General features: G+C 39.0%; 1 protein-coding gene across 1 annotated transcript in view; it reads left to right on the top strand.

Moving 5' to 3' along the window:
- COL25A1 (collagen type XXV alpha 1 chain) overlaps nucleotides 1-20,779 on the top strand; it is a 385,643-nt gene that overhangs the window by 341,225 nt on the left and 23,639 nt on the right. The window contains exons 27-32 of the mRNA XM_073001823.2: nucleotides 39-119; nucleotides 3,729-3,791; nucleotides 4,703-4,753; nucleotides 5,778-5,804; nucleotides 13,126-13,179; nucleotides 14,322-14,375. Of these exons, the coding sequence (XP_072857924.2) occupies nucleotides 39-119; nucleotides 3,729-3,791; nucleotides 4,703-4,753; nucleotides 5,778-5,804; nucleotides 13,126-13,179; nucleotides 14,322-14,375 (330 nt within the window). The remainder of the gene's footprint in view (nucleotides 1-38; nucleotides 120-3,728; nucleotides 3,792-4,702; nucleotides 4,754-5,777; nucleotides 5,805-13,125; nucleotides 13,180-14,321; nucleotides 14,376-20,779) is intronic.

Here is a 20,779-nt window from a genome sequence, read left to right as displayed (position 1 = left end):
ATGTCTCATACTCCCAATAATATAGGTCTCATTTTCAGGGCCTTAAAGGTTCAAAGGGTGATGTGGGTGACTCTGGAATACCAGGAGAAAAAGGAGGAATTGGACTCCCAGGATTGCCAGTAAGTTTGCTTTAGAATGTCCTTGGTAGTAAATTGCATTTTTAGTGCTCACTTCACTGTCTACTAATTCTTAAAGCTAGGTATTAACAAATTTTTTTAGCACCATCAGCATTTATGATTCTTTTATTGAAGAAGTAAGATAATGAAAAAGCTACTTCAAGCAACTGACAGTCTTCTAGAATTTGACAGAAACAAAGAAAATACAACTCATTATTTTATTTATTTATTTATTTATTTATTTATTTATTTATTTATTTATTTATTTATTTATTTATTTATAAAAGTAAAAAATATATAGAAAAAAACCAACAAAGAGAACATAACGAAAGAAAATCTTAACACAAACCCACACAGAAAAAACATTAGTACTTAATATGCTCCCCTCCACTGGGAACATCTGGAGATATAACTAAATTTCCTCCATTTACAGAGCCCTATTCCCCTTCCAGAATTGCACTGATTCTTGCGAAGGCACACAGTCCTTCTCCTTAATTAAAACAAAGTCAATAAAATCTCCCCAAATATCGACAAAATCTCCCCAAATACCTTATTTATCTCACAGTTCTTTAGTTTAATGTTACACATTAATTTATCATTAATAATTATATTCCAAACTTCTGTATATTAAAAATATTATAATTAATTGTGACTTGAGTTCAAGTTTTGGAAATTCCCTAAGCCCTCTTATGAGGGCAACCCACTCTGAAAGGTAGACTTAAAACATAAATAGATGGACATACAGACAGGTAAATGGCAGGGTAGCAAAGAGAAGGAATGGGAGCACTTCTAGTGACATGCTGGCTGAGATCCTGTTGCATAATGTTGTCATTGTTTAGTCATTATGTCGTGTCTGACTCTTCGTGACCCCATGGACCACAGCACGACAAGCCCTCCTATCTTCAACTGCCTCCCGGAGTTTGGTCAAATTCATGTTGGTAGTTTCAATGACACTATCCGTCCTCTGTGGTCCCCTTCTCCTCTTGCCTTCACTCTTTCCCAACATCAGGGTCTTTTCCAGGGAGTCTTCTCATGAGATGGCCAAAGTATTTGGGCCTCAGCTTCAGGATCTGTCCTTCCAGTGAGCACTCAGGGTTGATTTCCTTCAGAATGGATAGGTTTGATCTCCTTGCAGTCCAGGGGACTCTCAAGAGTCTCCTCCAGCACCACAGTTCAAAAGCATCAATTCTTCGGTGGTCAGCATAGTGTAGCAAGTCACAATTAGAATAGTCTCATTTGAATCAATGGAAACTATAGAGATGTGTACTCACCAAATCCCCCTACTCTAGTGCAATTTAATACCTTAATCCACAGAATTTCCCCCAGTGATAGATTTCACTTCAAGGCAATAAGAATCAAGGAATATACTAAAAGGAAGGTTTGTGATGAAAGTTTGGAAGAGAGAGGTAACAAGGAATCAAAAGAGGTTTCTAGTCATATATGACATAGGTAAAGGCAAAGGTTCCCCATGACTATTTGTCAAGTCGTGTCTGACTCTAGGGGGCGGTGCTCATTCCCGTTTCCAACCCATAGAACTAGCGTTTGTCTGAATACAATCATCTGTGGTCACGTGGCCAGCGCGACTAGACATGGAACGCCGTTACCTTCCTACCGTGGTGATACCTATTTATCTACTCGCATTTTTGCGTTTTGCATGCTTTCAAACCGCTAGGTTTGCAGGAGCTGGGACAAGCGACAGGAGCTTACTCTGTTGCGTGGATTCGATCTTATGAGTGCAGGTCTTCTGCCCTTGCAGCACAGAGCCTTCTGCGGTTTAACCCGCAGCACCACCATATCCCTGGCTCATATATGACATAATCATCATCAATTTATATATATGCCATTTTTTATGGTAAAGCCATGCTTGGAGTGGTTTAAAGGACATCTGGGGGTAAAAAAGAATTAAATATTGTAGCATTTGCAGATAATTCTGTAATAGTTACATCAATAACATTATTTAAACAGCCATAAAAATAGACTAGTGAAAACTTCTCACATTAATAAATATACATTAAGGATCTACAAATATTTCATGTTTGGACTTAACAAAAGAAAAATACAGAAAAATAATCGATACAGCAGCAAAAATAAGGCATCTAATAAAAAATTAAAAGTTGCCCAGCCATAAAACCAAATATTGACCCTTTCCCTTATTATCGTTATGCACATTTCAGTAGCAAGAAGAGTAGCCTTTTAGCAGAGATGAACCTTAAATTTACCCAATGAGTCATACAAGAATGACCAGACTGAGGACTGTGGGTGACGTTTTGCAGGACTAAGAGTTAGCCCAAAAAAAAAAAAAAAGGATTGTTTAATTAGAACATGAACAGGAAGAAAACCTGCCTTATTAGAGCCTCGTGGCGCAGAGGTTAAACTGCTGTACTGCAGCTAAAACTGTGCTCACGACCTGGGGTTCAAATCCCAGGTAAGTGGTTCAAGATTGACTCAGCCTTCTATCCTTCCGAGGTCGGTAAAATGAGTACCCAGCTTGCTGGGGGGGGGCAATGTGTAGCCTGCCTAATTAAATTGTAAACCGCCCAGAGAGTGCTTGAAGCGCTATGGGGCGGTATATAAGCAGCACGCTTTGCTTTGCTTTGCTTTATTATCTATCCATGGCTTCTTTTTACTCTACCAACAGCAAACAGTTTTGTTGGAGAGAATTGGAAGAGACAATTTTGGGGGGAACACACCAAAGATTCCTTCTTAAAAGTATCAATTTATTCAGATTGCTTTCAAAGATATTAATTTAAAGAATAACTCACTCGCTATTGGGTTTAGTACTTTTGTTTTGAGCTCCCTTAAAAGACTCTGATGGCACCACAAAATATTTAAAGTGATCCAGTACCTATATCCTTAAACACTGGGTGCAGTTATTAAATTATGAGGAGAAAATGCTTCGCAAACCATGCTATCAGAAATCTCTGCCTTTATTCTGACATATTTGTGTGACATATAATTGGTTATTGGCCGTTCATTTTGATCTTACAGTAACAATGTTCAGTGCACAGCAGGGACACTGTATCTGTGAAAAATCTGTTCTATATCAGTAGCCTCTTCTGGGATCTCACTGAGTACAGAAACCAAGAACAGATGAATATTAGATTCTGCTGGCCATGAATAGTATTGAGCAGACTTGCTCATCAATTTTTGCGTACATATGATGCTGTATTTGGAAATAGCCACAGCTAGTATTGCTCCACACACTTTAATTAGTCAGTTCAAATTTGGACACCCTGTAGTTCTTCGAGATACACATAATTTCTGAGAGCAGTTATTTTCTAGTTGAGAATGTGATGTCCAGAACTTGGAACCATTACACTTCAGACTAAAGTTCCCAGAATCTTCCAAATAGCATGGATAGTGGCCATGCTAGCTAAGAGATTCTGGGAGGTAAAATCCAAAAAAAGTAATTTTTCCAGCCTCTGGTAGAAAGAGAGCCTGCACGTTTGCTATGAAGCAATCCAAAGGCCACAAGTTGTAGGCGTCTCTACAAATGTGAATCTACTAAGAGTGAATCTTTGCTTGAACAGCTAAGGTGGTTCCAAGTTCGTAGGACATTCATGTGTTGATAAGATAAAAGTATTTTTCAGATACTCAATAATGATTTTGTAGGGATCCAGTGGCATGAAAGGAGAAAAAGGAGATGTTGGCTTGCCCGGTCCTCAAGGTCCCTCTGTAAGTCTTGCCATACTGTTTCACTACTTCAGTCAATATAGTCAATTAGTCTTCTAGTCCTTTGTTGCCTTTTATATAAATGTTAATGGGGAATCCTTCAAATATGTTTGTCAATGCTTTGCTAGTGTGGATGACAGCAAGCTCAGTATTTCGAGTACTAGTAGAAGTTATCCTATGAATAGGATAGCACCTAAACTCACATGCAGATACCTCATCTCTTGAACCAGAAAGCCTGCTCTTGGTTAATATTTATTTATATATGGATAATACCCATTGTGCACTAAATGCTCTGACAGATGAGGTATCCATTCTTTACATTTAGTGAGCCATCTGCGGGGCAAATAGCTGGACAGATTGTGTGCTCCTAACTTGGAGTCTGTGTTTCATCTGGAGCCTTGGCATGCTTTTGCTCATTTTTTGACTTGTTCTTCTCTCTATCGGGGTTGGATTTATTTTCTTTTGACCTCTCACATTGCAACCAATCAATGAAAGACAACTGAGTTATACATTCCTTAATTTTCTGTCGCTGTTGCAGAATGTTAGTCACTTTCATTCTGTGGGCCTAGCAGATCCAATTCCTTTCATTTCTCCACACACACCCCTTTTGTCTCTCTTCAAGATTGGGGTTCTGTCCTTGGTGGTAAGAGCCACCACATAAACCACTATAGTGGTGGAGAGGTTTATAAGGAAAGGATCCAATATCAGATCTCTCCTAATGAGTTCAGAACATCATAAACATTTTTGAAGACTTTGGAGGAGGAGAACCATTCCTATCTGTAACCTTGGGATATGTTCGTAGTATCTCAGACTTAAAGGATTATAGTTTTCAAATGAATGAAAATGAATGATGCTTTCCAAAAGACAAATGAATATCTATTTGTGTGAACTAATTATATTGATTCCATGTGCAGATCATAGGACCACCAGGACCTCCAGGCCCACATGGTCCACCAGGACCTATGGTAAGTGCTGTACCCATTTATCTGTTGTTGTAAATCAAGCAGTATGTGAATGGTAGTGACATGATTCAACCATAGATCCTAAAGACCTAAGTGCAGTTTTTAGTCCCACCTTGACCTAGACCTATGTCTCAAATCCCAGTGGGTTTTTCTCATTATTTGGCACTTAAAATCTCAGTAATTTAGGAGAAAGAATAAAAACATCTATTCACTTGCAGTTGCTGGAAATTACAATTTTTATGCATGCTGTTTTCTTTATTGCACATATACTGACAAGCAACTGAACTGATCAACAGCAAACAACTGCCACCAACAGAGAGGGTGAGAAACTACTTAGCAGAGAGGGAGGACTCTCTTTGAATTCAGAGACTGGAAGGAATGATTCGTTAGTGCTGGAGAAACAATCAGCCCAGCCCATAATAGTCCCTCATAGTCAAACAAATCACAGATAGCGTGCAAGGTTGCAAATAAGATTTCAACAAAGATTTGAGTCAATAAATCCCACAGATTCCTTGGTCTTTCTGGGTATGACTTACAGTTGGAATTGGGCCAAATATTTATCATTTAGGAAAGAAAACATGAAGAAGCTGAGAGCACAGCAGCAATCGGAAAGAGGCAAGAATAAGGAACACCAAGTGTGTTTGATGAAATAAGACACACATTTACTCTTGTAAAATAAAAATTAGCACATTAAACTGTGGCGTAGGGTTAGCCTTTGGCCATATAAATTTCAGTAAATCTTGATAAACACATGTAGAAACAGCCATTTTAGATGTTGATTCTGTTTCAGCCTCACATTTTTCCACGTCTTCTGGGAATCTTTAAAAAGAAGATTGGAGTTGAAAGTTGATGTTGAGTTCCATTCCATTTCATTCTGTTTTCCTTGTGTAAATAATATTTACCAGGTAATTCAGCATTCTTAGAAAGTATTTGGACAGCCAATAAAAAGCAAAAACTGGCTACTATTATCAGAGAGCACATTCTGCTCTAAAAATGCCTCCTGTAATGATGGAATTTTCATTTTTAGGGACCTCATGGACTACCCGGCCCAAAGGTAAAAGAATCCAGACCATAGCTAACTTCAGTCTGTTAATTAGTTATGCTGTCATTCTCATTAATCATACTGAAGCATGTAGTCATGTTTTGTCCTTTGTCTCATTTTTCTGTTAATTTTTTCCTGATATTCTTAAACCTTTAAGCAGCTGCTTAGAATAAAATGTTAAAACATACCTTTAAATGTAAGGATTTATGGCAATTTCCTGTGTCTGTTCCATATCACCATAACCTAAATTACCTTTCTATAATGTTAATTATGGAAAGCCAGTAAAAACATCTAGTTGTCTGGTGAGAGTTTTGGACTGCGCCATTTGGAACTACCTTACACTTAAGCCTTAGAAAAACAGAGGATGAGTGTGTTTTGCACTTAAAGAAATATATTAAAATCGTTTCCAGATTTTTTTTCTCTTCGCCTTTGCAATTCTTTCTTCCCACTCAAACTCCCTACTTTTCTTGCCCTTATAATGAGCTTTTTTCACTCCTTCTGTGTCTTTGTTACTGGAATACTTGTGTCAAAACAAATATTATCCTAAGAATCTGTGCCAGATAGTCAGGAGTCCATTGCTAATTCTGGAAGATTGGTCTAAATGTATATGGAATATACATACACAGGAGCACACATATTTTAACATTTATATTAATTTAGAAGGAAGGTGAAACAAAACACATATTAAAGACTTTGGTATATAATTTCACAACTTAATTCTATTTCCGCAGCGTGTTGCTTTCCATGTTTCTTTTAAAGAAATATAATTAGCCTTGTTTTATTTTATTTTATTTGCATAGTATGAGCTGAAATGTAGCCTCACATTGGAGACTCTCAATATTACATTGTGAAGCCTTGTCTTCAGGTCTAATCTAATCTGAGTCATTGTAGTAGAACCCTTAGCTCCTTGACAGTTTCCAAACACAGATCCCATGAATTTTACTTCTTCATTACACGGTTACACATATATACTCAAGGGCATTTCTGGAGAAATAGGAGGGTTTTGGGGTTTTTTTAAAAGATTTCAAAATGTAAAACCTGAGTGTTACGGATATATCTATAGCAGTGGTCCCCAACCTTGGGCCTCTAGATGTTCTTGGACTACAACTCCCAGAAGCCTTCACCACCACTTCTGCTTGCCAGGATTTCTGGGATTTGAAGTCCAAGAACATCTGGAGACCCAAGGTTGGGGACCACTGATCTATAGAGCAGAAATACAGGTATGTACTGTATTTCAGCTTTAGAATTTCCAGTGAATTCTACTCAGCAGACTTACAGCTTATCCAGATGTAGTATATGTTTCTACAAAATGTATGGTTTGTGCAGTGTTGGTTTCATTACCATTTTTTCTTGAAATCCATACTGTGCAAGGCTGGATCTAGTAGGTTCAGAGCTTCTTTCCCATGCCTTACCTTAGCTTTTGTTTCTCCCAAAGGTTTAGTTTATTTTGTTCCATGGTTTGTTCAAAGAGACAGTGTTTAGCACTATGGCACTTCCTATAAGGGTCATTGTCTCAACAGAGCCCTCTAATGAGAAGCTTTTAATGTATTCTTGAAGGCTTTCACGGCCGGGATCTGATGGTTGTTGTAGGTTTTTCTGGCTGTTTGGTCGTGTTCTGGACATTTTTCTTCCTAATATAAAAGAAGAAGCAAGGCTCCAGAAATGAATCCTGAATAGGGAAGTTACTTTCAAGTATATTTTTCAAAGGATTTCAGAATTCTCCCAAAGAGAAATCATTTTAGAGGTGAAATCTAGACAGCTCAATGAGTCAGGTGTCTGGCTGCAGAGACAGAAGTTGGAAGTTCAGTTCCTCACTGTGGTTCTTGGGAGAAAAAACAGCCTGTGTAATGTTGGGCAAGCTGAGGAATGCCAGGACATCTATCAAATATAAAAATTGCAAACTTCTGAGTACTATGTACCAAGAAAGCCACAAGTCAGAATTAATTCTGATGGCACTAGATGAGACAAGGGCATTTCTGGATCTACTACTAGGCCAGTTCACCCATTCCCCCAATTAAAACATACCAAACATAACTGGAGGTAAAAGGCCACAGCTTTATAGCATGCAGTTTCCCTGAGTTGGACACTGGGGCTGGATCAAATCCCATCAGGAGGCCTGAGTGCCACCTGATGTACTCTTTATCTTCCCAGCTCCTTCTGGGTGATAACATAGGAATGGCAGTCATTGGAAACCCCGCATGTGTAAGCCACTCCATGTCTCCTTGCCACCCAGTGCCCTGGGCCCCTTGAAGGGGTTCCTTACAAATCGTGACTGGCAAATCCGTGCCTGCCATCTATCACTCCCCTGGATCCATCCCAATGCTTCCAAACTGCCGACAAAGTTGTAACTAGAAAGAAAAAGGGGGGAAAATAGCTAACAATCATACTTTGCCTGATGGCCAACTCTTAAAATCATGGAACCCAGGAACAATTGTGGCAGGTGGGGTTGGGAGAATGCTATCCATAGTTGAAAGGGGACCCAGCAAGCAAAGCCCCTGTTATATGCTGCACCAGCAGACCAGATTGGAAAACCCTGTTCTCAGGTCTGCTGGTCAGCTGCTGAGCCTGTGCAATGCTTGCACGGGCCAATCTGGAGGCACCAGCACAATCTCAGCCAGACAGGCATCTCCCAGAGGGCTGCGTGGAGCCACCATGTGGTCGCCACCATCTTATTTCCAGCCTCATCAGACCGTGGAGGAGGTCGGGCTCCTGCACCGGCCACAACACAGCCTTTTGATGAGTCTCGTGCCATTTTTTACGGTGCAGTATCGACATGAATCTCAGCGAGCTTTGTACTCTATGCCAGTGGTCCCCAACCTTGGGCCTCCAGATGTTCTTGGACTACAACCCCCAGAAGCCTTCACCACCACCTCTGATGACCAGGATTTCTGGGAGTTGAAGTCCAAGAACATCTGGAGGCCCAAGGTTGGGGACCACTGCTCTATGCAACCATATGAGAGAAACCAAGACCCGGTGGTGGTGGTGGATCTTTGTTCCATCTGGAGGAGCTAACTGCAAAGAATACATTGTTACTGTTGAGAACACACTCAAATTCTATGAAATACCTCAAAAGCCACCCAAGGCATGGTGTTGTGGGTTTTTTAAAATTCTGGCACATGTAGATTAAGCACACAGAAAGGGACATATACACTGTAGTTCTGAGGTAGACTAAAATCAGGTTGAAATGTCATACCTTTCCACACAGATTATTCAGGATTATAGCTTTATAAGTGCTTATTTGATAGAACACTTTCTTCATTAAAGCAAAGGACTCACTCTGGCCATAAGAGAGCAACAATGCCAGGGAAACTTTAGTTGGAAGTCATGGCAGTTGAATAGGCTTGGGACTGGTTTAAACTGTAATGTGGACATTGACATTGTAATCAGATGAAAGTGTAGTATCATTTGCAGTTGGACGGCTCTCAGAGGGCTTTCACAGGAAATGTTAGCCTATGCTGCAAAGAGGACATGCTTCTCCACAGCTTGTGCTCGCCCTTCTTTGAGAATCGAATCAAAACTGGACCTTTTCCGCAGAAAGTGCATAAACACATATTTCTGCTCACAGGGCTTCTGAAGCCCACCCAGGGACTCCCTTTGGATTCATGGTTCATATTTTAAGTACTGTATGTCTTAGAAAAACTTTCAACTTCTTTGTATGGCATCTCACATGGAATTTCAGCAACATCAAAAGATGACAACAGTTGCCAATAAAATCACATTCACAGTTTTGAGGACCATTGTATCGTGGTCTATCCCAATGCACCACAGTTGTCCTCTGTTTCACTAAGTGTGCTTAAAGGTTCAGCATATCTCTCCATGGCATCCTGCACATTCCAGTTTGCCACAATAAGAAAAAGACCACTTAAGGCATCACATTGAGCAGCTTTTAGTTTTAATTGGCTGAAATAAGATATCTGATTTTCTGGTTACTTTAATCTTAAAGAAGACCTGCCACTTATAAATCATCCTGGAATCCATACTAGGAAAAACAATATTTAATTACAATTATACATTACTAAGTTATTCAGGAATGTTTCGAAGCTATCATGATTTGAATATGTAGAGATATTAATAGGAGCTCAGTGCCATCTATTTAAATACAGATCACTACCATTCCTCTTTGTAATTTACAATCTGATGAGGAGGAAATTATGAATTTTGTTGAATACAACCAGTTATATATATATTTTTTTTTAAAAAAACTGGAGTTTGCAGCCATGTCCTTGATTACCTTTCCTCTGTCCCACCTTTAATAACCATGTCAGCACCACCCAAAATAGCATTTATACTTTTACATTTAGGGTGAACCAGGGTTAAATGGTCTTAAAGGACTGAAGGGTGAACCAGGTCACAAGGGTGACAGAGGGCCCCTTGGTCTTCCAGTAAGTAAATACCTATTCCATTTCAGTGCAAATTGCAAACTTCTCTTTCTATTTTCAACCAAAAACTCTGGTTTACTCAATATCCCATATCAAACTATCCCATGTTGGAGTAGAATGCCAGTCTTGTTTTGTTTTTACCCAGAGTCTTGTGATCATGTCATATCATATCATAATACTCAGTTTTATCTGTTGTTTATTTTAGTCATTTTATTTTATTTATTTATTGGTCATTTGTCAGTGTCAACAGTGTAACAGCACTTGGATCTAGTCATTAATTAAATCATTATTTGGATGCTGTGTGATGTTTGATTTAACAATATTTTTAATATTGACATATATTTGCTGATGACCTCACAAATTTCTTACTTAAATTCAGTGGCTGCATTTATAATAAAGGATGTGATTAAATAAGCTAGGAAGCATGATCACATAATTTTAAGTATTCTTCATTCCTCGTGGACATGAGCATTTTTCTATTTGACTGCTTTTGGAACAATCATTTTGGTGCTCTTTATAGTCCAATTATTATCAGTGAAAGGAAATTAAAAGCATATTTCAATATGCTATATTCAAGGTTTTTAAGTAAGAGGGCTGAGGAATTTGTGAAATGTTTCTGAATACAAATGCAAACAGATAATTCAACTATCAGTAGAACTTCCACAATGCAAAATAAAAGACGACCAAAGCCAGTCTGCTTTGAAGGGATCTAATAAAGGCAAAGTGTAGCACTTCCCAGATTCAATGAACGTTCAGCATGGATTCCACTCTGAAATCAGTGTGGACTTAAAATGGCTAACTTTGCCTAGGTTGTTATCAAGGATTTTATTTTTTGTTTTGAGAGACACAATATGGTGGCATTAGTCCACTCAGTAGTTAAGGCAGTTTGATGCCACTTCAGCCAAGAGGACTCTGTCTTATGGATTCGTGGAATTTGTAGTTTGTTAAAGTACATATGAAGCCAGGACAGTTTAAGTGGCATGAAACTCATCTGTGATGTAAATACTGGCCATGTGAAGTCATCTGGCTTCTTCAATTCAGACTGGGTTATTCTGTTCATATTGTAATCACCAAGGTCCTTTGTTCCTCAACAGTAACAGAAAGATGAGTACAAACCTCACAGATATTTTATGCATGCCGGACAAAATCCGTATCTTATTGAAACAATTGGTGAAGTAGTCTACTAGTTAAATGGTTTCACATTACATTGCTATGCACCATTTGCACTGTAAAACGTTTTACGTACTACCTTGCCCAGGAACATGCTGTAAGTCGTAATATTGTGAAGAAACACAGATATTCTTATAAGAGTTTATGCCATTTGTTTCCCTAGTCTCACCATCAGGCCATTCTTCTGAGTTCCAATATTTTTTATTTGCAATGAAAGACTGGTTTCTTCACATTTTCATTCTTGTTATGAAAATATTATCAGACCTCTGTGTCAAATTCTTTATTTCCTTTGTTCTGTGTTCCAGGTTTCTTTTACTAACACGCAAAGGAGGTTGTATATATTAATGTACAGCAAACTCCATGACAATGTGAGGTTTGTAGCACTAATACATCTAGAGACTCATTCTGATCTCATGAAATCAAGAGCAAATCTACTAAATAAGGGGAATAATCTTAATACAGACATATTGCAAATGGAGTCAGAATCAGGCTCTTCATGTTATGTGTAAATTATAACTAACCTAATGCAGTACTGTGATACTTATTCTAAAACCCTGTAACTGTGCGTTTTCTGTGTACATATAGAAGTTTTATATGTTCATCACCATTTACTAATCTTGCATTCTTGTCATCTGTGTTATCCCTATCGTCTATGCTTCCACTTAACCACACAGGGAGCATCTGGCTTAGATGGAAAGCCAGGACCCCGGGTGAGTCCCTTGTGTTCCAATGTCATACTCTTCTACCAAAACTGAATACACAACAACTTATGGGATATTCCATTAATAACTCTCACTAGAGAAGGGCCAGCAGTCTTCAAGAACTGTGTCTGACATTTTGGCTGCAACAAATGTTTTATATAGCTACCTGGAAATTCTGCTTGTGGACACTGCACGTAAGAAAAACAAACCAATGACAAACATATGTGCAGCAACCTCAGGTTATGGCGAATGCACCATTCTTCTTTTTCTTAATATACAGTTCGATTCCCCACTGTGCCTCCTTGATATGGGCCGGGCTCAGTGATCTATATGGTCCCTTCTGCCTCTGTAGTTGTAAGATGAGGTTGTTGATGATTAATTATTTGATTACTCCATCTTTCAAAGCCCATATTAGCAAAATTACTCTTTAATTTTGATGATGGCATAGCCTTCTTTTTCCTTTCTTCAGTTTCAACAAGAGGAAACTAATATTTGCAATGCTCAGAGCAAACCTTGGTTTTATTTTGGACCAGCTACTTTAGGGTGGCTTTATACGCAGAGGAAATTATGATTCACTCTTGAAGCCCTACTGCTACTGCAACAAATGTTCTGGCTTTCTAATGATGGAAAGGTTACATTCGTACACAACTGTAACTTCAAGATTTGATTCCTTAAGCTAGTTACGTATAGTTGTGGATCTTTTTGTGAATTCTGCATGTTTTGCTTTGTTATGGTTTTTTTTTTTTTTTTTTTTTTTTGCTTGTCCAAGCTCCTTTTGTTTAGTTATTTAACTTCTTCTAGGAGAATCTGTTATTTCATACCTCTATAAATTAGCTAATCTAAAACAGCAAAGTAAAGAAACAGTAAAGAAAGAATGAGATGAGAAGATGCACTGTGAAACTCAACAGACTGTAGCTTTAAGCATTCCTGAGCACTTGGGAGCTCACATCCCTGTAATTAAAATCCAGCCTGTGTTTTCAGCCATTGACATGAAACGTGATTCTAATGAAGTTATTTTCTAAATGTGGGCATTCGTCTAGGAATTTTCAATATTTTTATCAACATACCTACTTAACCTTTCAGGGTATGGATGGCCCAGTTGGTCCACATGGCCCTGCAGGACCAAAAGGAGACAGAGTGAGTGCCTATTTCAGCTCTTTGTGGATAACTTAATAAATGTCTGAAAAATGCCGCAGTTTTCCTGTATCGGTTCACTCTGTGTATTTTTATTTTCAAATAAAAATACCATGGTGTCATATTAATATGGCAGAATAAAAAAATAAGACATATTCTAGGGCATAATAAAACTGCCAAGTGACATGAAGGTTCAACATTTTAGATATATATTTTTTAAAAATACATTTTCTTAATCACTACTGCAGAAAAAGGTAATTGAACTTCCACTGATATTAGCAATCTCTAGTAACATATCACTGAACAAAGCAGCTAGTTTCAAAGAAACATAAAATATCCTGTGACCCAGGATGTCAGACACATGGAACACCTAACAGTAATTACACAGAAGCTGCTTACGAGCCCTTGCAGCTCTCTCACTCACATCAACAGGGAGTGATCCTATCCATAAACCACCACCACCCCAAAAAAACAGCCCTCAACAGGGACCCAAAAAGCAGTGGATCAGGGATGGGCTGATTCACAATGGCACGTGTTTTGTGTGGTTGCCAGGAAAAGGGGTGGATCAGCCTGTCCTGTGACCAGATCAAATAGTAGGGCAAATCTCCACCTAATCACACTCAAAGTAAAGTCTCCAGCTGAAAAGCAACTGCAGTCTGGATTCTGCCAGCAATGCCACACCAGAAAAAAGCCACATCACTGAAAAAAATGTCCGATCATCACCAGGAGAGGCAACAAATTAACCTTCAAGATTAGTCAGCAACATCAATCATAGCTGAATTCTCTGCTACCAGTAGCTAAAAGTTTGGGTGCCAGAACCAGCAATTTTCTTTTTTTCACTGAAGCCATTACTGGATCTCTGAACGCACAAGAGTCAATGCTTGTGTGCATTGTGGAGATTTCTGCCTCCCAAATTGGGAGGTGGGACTGGCTGTATGCACTCACCCCAGATCGGTTACCCATAGATACACATTTCAAGTACCAGGTTTTGGAAGTGCATCTTCATTAAAGTCACTGAGTTGTTGAATGATGAAAAACAACCCCATGTGTAGTCCTGAACTTTGGGGAAAAGATGGGATACAAATGTAATAAATAAATAAATATTGCTGGCCATTTAAATTAAATATTTTTCTATTGCATTTTAGGGTGAAAAGGGAGTTACTGGAGACCCTGGGCCCAGAGGACCATATGGCTTGCCTGTAAGTTACGTAGCACTTTTAGCAAGCACAGCGTTTAGAAATCTTTGACCTTAACCCTTACTGCCTTTTTATGACCATTCATCATAAGGAAATGTAATTAGTTTTGTTGGTAAAAAGGTCACTACTCATAAAACTTGTCTTTTATCTCACATTTAGATACACTTTATACTGTCACATGTATGGAACAATAGTGGAGCAGGGCTAACAAGCCTGAGAAAAACCAAATCTAGAGTGACTCTTTTATAAAATTCTTACTATTTCCAGTGCGCTATATGTGTGTTATTATTTGTCTCTAGGCACCAAAAAGTAATAGAAAGAATTCAAGCCTATAAAAATTTTCAGGTCCATTTTATTTTTACTTCAGGTCCTCAATACAAAACAGTGACCAGTTTTCCTTCAAACAAATACATTGCTGCAACATCCTCCTTTCCTATGAAATTATTTGCAGAAACTGATACTGTTCTGTGTGAGAAGACAGGGGTTGGAGGTACTGCAGTCTATTAAAAGTGACTGTTCAGTTTAAGTCGCTTTCCACTATTGTTAGCGGAACAAGTACCAGCTAAGTTAGCTTTTGGAGTTTATCCCTGAAAATTTGGTACGTGAAAAACACTTGCCCTTTGGAAAGAAATCACATTCACAGTTCTTATTCTTATATAAAAATGACTCTTATTCTAATTATAGAAAAACACATCAAAAGGATCATAGGAGTCCTTGTTCTAACTGAAATAAAGGGGAGCTGTGTGGTCCAAACAAATTATAATGCAAATGCAAGAAATGCATGGAGGCGTGCCTGCCTTCTCATCTCTTGAAAGGCAAACTGTGTCCTCTGCCCTCTCCCAGAGGGGGTTCAAAGGAGGTAATGTAAGAAGGCAGGAACTGACATCAGTAATCCAGAATGTTACTCTAGACTGTAGAAAAGTCAACATAGGTGAAAGAAGGGGGGAGTCTAGGAAACCCAAGAAAGTCCTTCTGTATCAACTCCTCCCCCTGCAAAGACATACATTTTCTTCAGTGTGAGCTTGATTTGCATACACTGACCTTCAGCACCCTTTCTCAATGAAGTTTGCATTCAGTCTGTGAGTTTCATCTTGTCTTACAACTTCATGTGGTGTATCTTGCCCAACTGCTTGGTCAACATATTAGCTATCATCTCTTTGGTTGGACCAGTTCTAGGAGTCCATCACTCTGCATATCTCTAATTAATGTGGTATTTCAGGTGATGTGCTTCATATATGTACTCATTTTTTCTGTGTATGTAAGTTGTAGTATGCATCCTTGATTGTCTTCAAAAATCATCATGGGTTCTGATTCATTTGTGCCTCAGTCTAATTTTCGTTGGGTAGCTGTATTATCTTCTTGCAATGCTCTAGATACATACTCTTCTTTTTTTTGATAATAAGGCCACTGCATCTTTGTTTTCACCTTGTCCAGCCGACCACTGCTTGTCCATAGTAGAACGTGCTTCTGCTGGTTGATGTCATCAGCAGCACTATTGGTCTAATCATACATATCTTCAAGTATTCTGTCACTCTTTTACTGCTTCTGGTCTTCCTTGGTTGGTGAACTTGTCTTCCAGCACTGGCAACCCAAATCTAGCCTTTGAACAGTATTGAAGTACTGAAGTTTTTCAGTTGTTTCTTTGTACTTTCCATTGTCTGACTATGGTTGTTTGGTTTGATTTGAACTGATGTATCCTACTTTTATTGATGTAGTTGCTTGGTAGGCATCAGCTAGGCATTGGCTTTTAGGAAGTTCTTCAATCCATCTTATTCAAACTAAATGCCAAGGTATGGTGTGTCTTCCAGCTCTTTCACTTCTACAGCTCAGATGATTTAGTAGTTCTTTACAGTTACCTAGATTTTCATAGGGTAGGATTAAATAATTTGCCAAAATCAGGATATAGACCTCACCTGTTGTTTCTGAGTCTGCTGTAGAGGCATGGGTCTGTTCAAAGTTTTCTCTTACCAACATTCACTTTTTTGCTCCATGCTTTTGCAGCTTCTTTTAGTTCACAGATATTTCCAGGAATTTTGAATGTGTGCAATTGCTGCATGTTGATATCTTGTATACTACCATGCAGGAAAACTGTCTTCATGTCTAGATTCTCCATGTGTATCTTCCTATTAGCTGCAGCACTTGAGTTCTGAGTTTAGTATTTTTAACTGCTGGTGCAAAAGTCTCATCATTATCTTCGAAGTTATATTAAATTACAAAAATGTGAGAATGCACACAAAGGTCGATCGTAAAGTACAGTTAATGCAAATCAGTCAAACTATAATTACTAGATATGGGTACACAGTAGAAATCCAGAAGCATGGGGCTTTGCTGAGATTAGGGCTTCTGGATAAAAGTTAAACTATTTTGCTTATCTTTTCCTCCTCAACATTTTATATGCTGTAAAAAGTCCAAGAAAAAAAGTCAATGAATCCTGAAGATTAAGTATTCAAATTGAGAGGAGGTGTCCATATGTATAGTCAGTACTTAACCATCAGCTTCTGTGGTATGAACATCCTGGATCTGCAAAAAACTTCTGCTAATTTAATTTATCAGGGAGCCATAATTGCTAAACAATACTGACCAAACATACTGTAAAATCAGTTGGCTTTGTTTGAAAAGCAAAGTTCACTGAGAGTAAAACACTGTCTTTTTCGCTCCATAAGACACACCTGACCATAAGATACACCATAAGACACGCCCCTCCAGGTCCCTAAATGTTTTAAATATCTGCAAAATTACTTCTATTTAGGCTTAATTTATGGGGAAGTGATGCAGCTTCCTGCCAAGCTCTGAACTACAGACAGCTATTCTAGCCACCTTTCCCCCATCCAGCAGGCTCTCAGACGCAACTTTATCTTCCCCTCGCCAGTCTCAGGCCTATTAAACTTACTGGTAATTGGTTTCAGAAGCTTTTGTTCTTCCTCCACGGTGCTCTCTCCCCCCCCCGCTTCCCCCGGCATCTGGCTGGTCACGTGATCTGGCTGTCCAGTAAGCAGCGCTGGTCCTACCAGTGCTACTAATGAGTACAGAGCCCAGCCACGTATGACAGCAGCATGGGCTCTGGGGAATTGCACCATTTTGCAGTATCTGCTCCATAAGACGCACACACTTTCACACACACACACACACACTTTTTGGGGGAAGAAAAGTGTGTCTTATGGAGCGAAAAATACAGTAGCTGTACTTCAGAATCTCCACTCTAGTTGTTTGGTAAGTATTTATATATATCTTAACCTTTGATAAGCAACAGCTGAATCCATACCAGCAATATAATGTGCTGTAGAAGCCATTTTCTTCAGACATAAGCTTGAAATGAGCATAAGTATCTTCAACATTTATTCATAATCAGAAGTGAATAGTACTGACCAGACAACTGTAGTAGAAATTCTGGAGTACAACCAGTTTATTCTAAGTGAGTTTATTTTTTGAACAAAGCCAGGTTGTTACGTGTTTGGTCAGTTGTGTTTGAGTGCATGAGGAGCAGCTAGTGATCAATGCAGAAAACACTGGCTGAAATCCTGTTGCATAAGTTACATTATGCAGCTATTTTTTCAGAAATAAAACATTTCTGATTTCATCCCCCAAAAGTCTCAAGGCTCCCTGGAATCCCTTTTATTGTCAGAGTGCCACTGGGGGCTGTGGGACAGGAGGAAGAGGTCTTTAAATATCGAAAATCACCCCCATCAGAAAATTCATCCTGGCAGCAGCAATATTTGGTAATTCAAGACTTTCCCCTCCCATCCCATAGCCCCATATGACTTCCTCATGGCAAAAGGGATTCCATAGGAGCCCAAGGACCTTCAATTGAGAAATCTGAATTTTTTTCCAGAAAACCCCATAACTGATGGCATCACCAGCCTTCCACGATTTCAGCCATTGAGTTATGCTGATCAGTAGCATGATTCTGGAAGCCAGCTTTCTATGTTCGTTCTGACATTATTTATTTATTTAAAACATTTCTACCCCACCTTTCTCTTCAAGAGGGCCTATGGCGGTTTGCAATATTAAAAACTTAAATTAAAGAAATGAAACAACCCCCCAACAACCCTATTTTAAAGAACCCCCTTTCAGACAGCCAGTTATTGAGAAAAAGCTTAGCTGAAGAGCAAGGTTTTGCCTGCTCAGTAGGATGAGGTAGTTAGCTCTCAGGCCTACATTTGTACTCCCAGGAACGTTTTTCACCCTAAACATCATGCCTCACTCGATTACAATGTAAATGGACAAATATATCAACCTATGTGCAGATTGTGTTCACACCTTTGAAATAAATAATACACATTTTTGTAAGCAATTAGTTCAAGTAAAGCTTTCAACATGGATTTCTCATTTAAAAAATAAATGTGAGGAAATCAGGCCTCCATCTTCTCCTACTATCATATATACACAAAACCAATCATTCTTTTCCACAGCCCAGCCAGCCCTGGGGAAATCACCCTACACATGCTTTGAAACACAGCCAATATATCAAACGTCTACAGATTATTGCATTCAAATAGTTTGGGATTAGAACTTAATCAAGTTTATCCCCAGCCTCCTGCCCCTCTCCAAACACCAATGAACTCTGAGTGAGATTTGTGTCTCTCTTTTTTTGAGCACTTACTCTGCAAGTATGTTTACACATACTTTATGAGCTTTTGGATCATCTGAGAAATTATGTTTTTAAATGAGTCTTTAGCAGATGCAAAGATTCATTTGAGCACAGTGATCAAGGGAAGCAGAACTAATTACTAAACAGGTCTTAGAAGCTGACTTCACAAGTTGTTTAGCCCACTGTTTGGAACACTGCAAGGATGGGCTGGCACACACTTAAAGACAGCTGTACTTTTCTGGCTCCTGTCAAGGGTCTACTGCTGGTGCAGGTAGAATTGCTCTAGTTTGGATTGGTTCCAATGTGTATGATCACTGGAACCAATCCAAAACAAGTCTTCCTCTTTCAGTTTGCCAATATTGTGAAGTGAATTTTTAAGCAAGCCACTTCAGGATATTGGGAAATAAATCATTTCCCCTGCTTGGCAGAGGACAGGTGAAGTGAAACAAAAATCTATTGACTCTGTGTAAACTTTGTGTGATGTGCTTGCTGCATGAGTTATATAAAAAACTTTTCTTTGACTCACCTTAAAGGGCTGCTTGAAAAATTGGCCATAGTCAAATCCACAGTGATGGCTTTGGCTGAAGGAAGTTTCTTGATCAGCCCTTAGACTATTGCATCAGCAATAGTTTACATACTGTACAGTACAGTCAAAATGTTTTTTCCACTTCCCTTGTTCTCTGCCGAGCAGAGGAAATGATTAATTTCCCAATATCCTGAAGTGTCTCACTTATTCAGCCATTTCACAATATTGGCAAGAGTCCTTATAAACAGTCAGGCTTGATTAGATCATTCTAATCAAGCCTGACTGTCCCCAAACAGCCCACACTAGCTTGCTCCATGCTGCTAGAGTAGCCTTACCCTTTGTTGTTGTTGTTTAGTCATTTAGTCATGTCCGACTCTTTGTGACCCTATGGACCAGAGCACGCCAGGCCCTCCGGTCTTCCACTGCCTCCCAGAGTTGGGTCAAATTCATGTTGGTAGCTTCGATGACACTGTCCAACCAGCCTTACCCTTAGATATGCTTAAATGGTATAAGTATTGGGTTTTTCTTCCTTCCTAGACTTGAGGACATGTGACTATTTGCTTGCCACTTGGCATGTCACTACCTTCATGAAGATAGAAGAAGATGAGGGTGATCTTCTATGTTAGTACTTTTCTATGGCCTGTATTCTGGTTGTCTTTCAGACTGCACATGACAACTGATGGCAACTGGGGGAAGACCTTTTCTGGTTTGGTACCCTAACTTTGGTTTGTTTCTATCCCATCCCTTACCTGACTGTAGAAAAAGAATAAACTTTTATGGTACTTTGGCGCTTGTTAAAAATCCACCTTTCTAGTCAAGCATTTTTCGGGTTTTAATGCTTACCTTAGTAAGATTTGGGGAGGTTTCTGTGTATTTTAATTTAATTGTTGTTTGAATAGTTTGTCCATCATTGTGCAGTTTTGTTAGTGAATTGTGATGTGTTTTTAATTAAATGAACAAAATGGCCATAACGCACTGGTGCACTTTCATATTCAGCAGTATATTTATATGTCCAATTTCAGCAAAATTTGGATTTCCTTCTCTTCTGAAGCCCTCTGTGGTACCAGAAACCTTCTCTGAGAGGTTTCCCATGTTTCCAGAGCTATTTTTAAGGAAGAGGGACTGCAAGAGGGATTCTGGCAAACTTATAGGATCGAGCAGAAATGCACCGCTGTATCCTGGCCTGTATGTGTGACACAGATGTGCTTTGATCATCTTCCTGTTTTGCCAATTGTGTGAAGTATAGCTGAGAGAGTGATATATTTATTCATTGCTGAGGAGAGGAGAGGATAT

Source organism: Pogona vitticeps, chromosome 5, assembly GCF_051106095.1.
Source record: "Pogona vitticeps strain Pit_001003342236 chromosome 5, PviZW2.1, whole genome shotgun sequence".
Lineage (NCBI taxonomy): Eukaryota > Metazoa > Chordata > Lepidosauria > Squamata > Agamidae > Pogona > Pogona vitticeps.
The sequence above is the reverse complement of the archived record's forward strand: the minus strand, read 5'-3'. Positions and strand labels throughout refer to the sequence as shown.